Below are 2,500 nucleotides of genomic sequence, written 5' to 3'. Positions count from 1 at the left end.
GTAAATTAATTTTTAAAACTGATCAAACCTCGTGATTAAAATCCGTTGAGTGTGAAACGTTCTGCAGCTCGACAACATTCACACACGTCTCTTCTACTTCTTCACCTTTAAAACACATGAGTGTAAAAATATAAAGTACCTGTTTTATATATATATTTATATTTATATCTATAGAATTTTATATATAAATGAATATTCTTTGTTCAGTCGTCGTGACAGTTGAAGCCGTTTCGTCTCCAACGTCACAAAAAACAAAAAACAACAGGAACATTTTTCCTCCTTCTGGAAATTGGAGACGAGACAAATGACGACAAAACAACGTAGAAATCTCCTCCGGCTCCTCCCATGAGTCCTTGCTGTCTGTGTGAGGGGGCGGGGCCTGTGACGCCTCAGCCCACAGCTTTGTGTTTCCCACCGCAGCAGTGGCAGGCCACGCCGCAGCGGTAACACGCCCTGAGGGGGGCGTAGCAGCACATGCAGGGCGCCAGCAGCGACAGCCCCACCAGCGCCGTCCAGCGCAGACAGAAGCGCTCGTCGCTGGTGTCGCAGGAACACGGGTCCGAGTAATCGCCCTCCGGGTCCGACATGCAGTGGTACAGCAGGCTGTCCGCGCACCACATGAAGCTGACCCGCCGGATGCAGGTCTGGATGGGGTCGGGTGCTTCCTGGCAGCGGCCCCGCCCATTGTCCTCGTGGTTGAACATGTCCTGACAGTAAACGCAGCGCGAGCGCTCGCCATCCTCCTTCCGCCGTTTGCCTTTAGGCTGCAGAGCTCGCGGCTGCACCGTCACCACCGCTCTGCGGCCGCCGCCCAGCTCCAAGCAGCCCGGCTTCCCGTCGCAGCCTCGCTGCACTTCGCAGCTCAGCGGGTACGGGTAGGTGTAGTCGTGTTTGGGCGGCTCGCTCTTGGTGAAGTGCACATAGGCGTTGGGGTTGTCAGGCTGAGTGAGCTTGTCGTGGCGATAGTCCTCGTAGCCGGTGAGCCAGGTCCGCTCGCGGGGGTTGATCCTCACGATCTCCTCCTCCTCCACCTGGAAGCTGACGTGTCGAGGAAACATGTGCACCGCCTGCAGAGATGCAGAGTGACAGAGACGGGTCAGAACGTGAGGTCAAAGACACAGCTGATGACATCACAGTGTGATGAAGAATGTTTGAGTTCCCGCCTCTGAAAGACATGGCTAATGAGTCAGGCTCCACCCTGATTCTCACCTGGTCGAGGAAGTAGTGATCCGAGGGCCGGTGCTGCTCGTAGAAATGTCCCAGGATGCAGTGGTGCCGGCGGGCCTCGCAGAAGGTGGGCGGGGCTAGTGCGTGCATTGCCGGCTCTCTCTTCTGGGACGAGTTGGACGAGCTATCGGTGGCGGTCTGCAGGAAGAGGAAAGAGAAGGTCAAAGGGTCGTTCACACAAGAGAGCGAACTGCTGCTGCAATGTGTGTGAGGTCAGGCCTCAGGCCACGCCCCAAACAGTGATGTCACTGCAGGTGTTTTCAACCACCTGTCACCAGTCTAGAAGAAATGTTCATTCCTTTACTCACCAACAGCTGTCAAACACCGATGTTAACTGTTGCCTCTGTTTTATCACTTCTTTTCCTGGACTGATGTTAGCATGCTAACCAGCTAGCTCCGGCCCACTTTCCAATACCGAGTCACTGTAGCGTGCAGTCTGAGGAAGTAGCTGCTCAGAGGACGTGTTATAACATCTTGTCTTGTAAACACAACGATGGCTGAAGCTCTTGTCAACACTGGTCAGTAAACAGCTGTGGATGCTAACGTTAGCTTTGTAGCGATAGCAAAATGGACAAATAGCTCCTTTAAACAGGATCCATATTATCCCCTGTCCTTTTGTGTTTAAATACAGTTTAATAAAAAGTCTAAAAGTTTTTAAAAAATGTGATACTGTAACTACAGGAAGTACTTTTACTGTGATACTGTAACTACAGGAAGTACTTTTACTGTGACACTTTATCTAATCCCAGATCACAGAAACCAGACGTTTACATGATGTTTGAGAATCATGTCACTGCAGAACACTGAGGTCATCTGAGGTCATCTGAGGTCATCTGTTTACTGCATGTAAACACACGGAGTGAGGTGTGTGTGTGTGTGTGTGTGTGTGTGTGTGTGTGTTGACATTTCCACATTGTGAGGACAAACAAACCCTGAGCTGGACGGCGACATGTATCTGGTCACACCACAGGATACTCGACCCTTTCATACTTCCTGTCTGATACTCCACCCCCCAGCCCCCCCAGCTCCCACCCCCTCCAACACAAACACCGACACACAGTCTGGTCCTATCTCAACAAGTAATCGCTACAAACCAAAGCAGCGTCTCCTGTCTGCACCAAGAATAAACCCCCCCCCCACCCCCCCACCCCCCCCCCGCCCTCAGACCCTGGGCGGCTTCTGGAGGAGCTTCTCACCGTGAAGACGTCATCGTCGCCGAGCTCTGCTTCGTTCTGCAGCGTGGACGAGGACGTGGTCGAACCTGGAGACACAT

The 2,500-nt window shown here is 52.4% G+C and overlaps 1 protein-coding gene across 1 annotated transcript in view; it reads right to left on the bottom strand.

Annotated features, from left to right (window-relative positions):
* Window positions 1-2,500, bottom strand: part of spred2a (sprouty related EVH1 domain containing 2a) — a 12,914-nt gene that overhangs the window by 137 nt on the left and 10,277 nt on the right. The window contains exons 4-6 of the mRNA XM_056372726.1: window positions 2,424-2,488; window positions 1,210-1,365; window positions 1-1,067 (exon numbers count right to left, since the gene is read on the bottom strand). The exon at window positions 1-1,067 is cut by the window's left edge and continues 137 nt beyond it. Coding sequence (XP_056228701.1) covers window positions 390-1,067; window positions 1,210-1,365; window positions 2,424-2,488 — 899 coding nt within the window. The 3' untranslated portion in view covers window positions 1-389. The remainder of the gene's footprint in view (window positions 1,068-1,209; window positions 1,366-2,423; window positions 2,489-2,500) is intronic.

Source organism: Seriola aureovittata, chromosome 3 (assembly GCF_021018895.1).
Source record: "Seriola aureovittata isolate HTS-2021-v1 ecotype China chromosome 3, ASM2101889v1, whole genome shotgun sequence".
In the NCBI taxonomy this organism is placed as follows: Eukaryota; Metazoa; Chordata; class Actinopteri; order Carangiformes; family Carangidae; genus Seriola; species Seriola aureovittata.
Note: the sequence above shows the minus strand (reverse complement) of the source record. Positions and strands in the feature narration are given on the sequence as shown.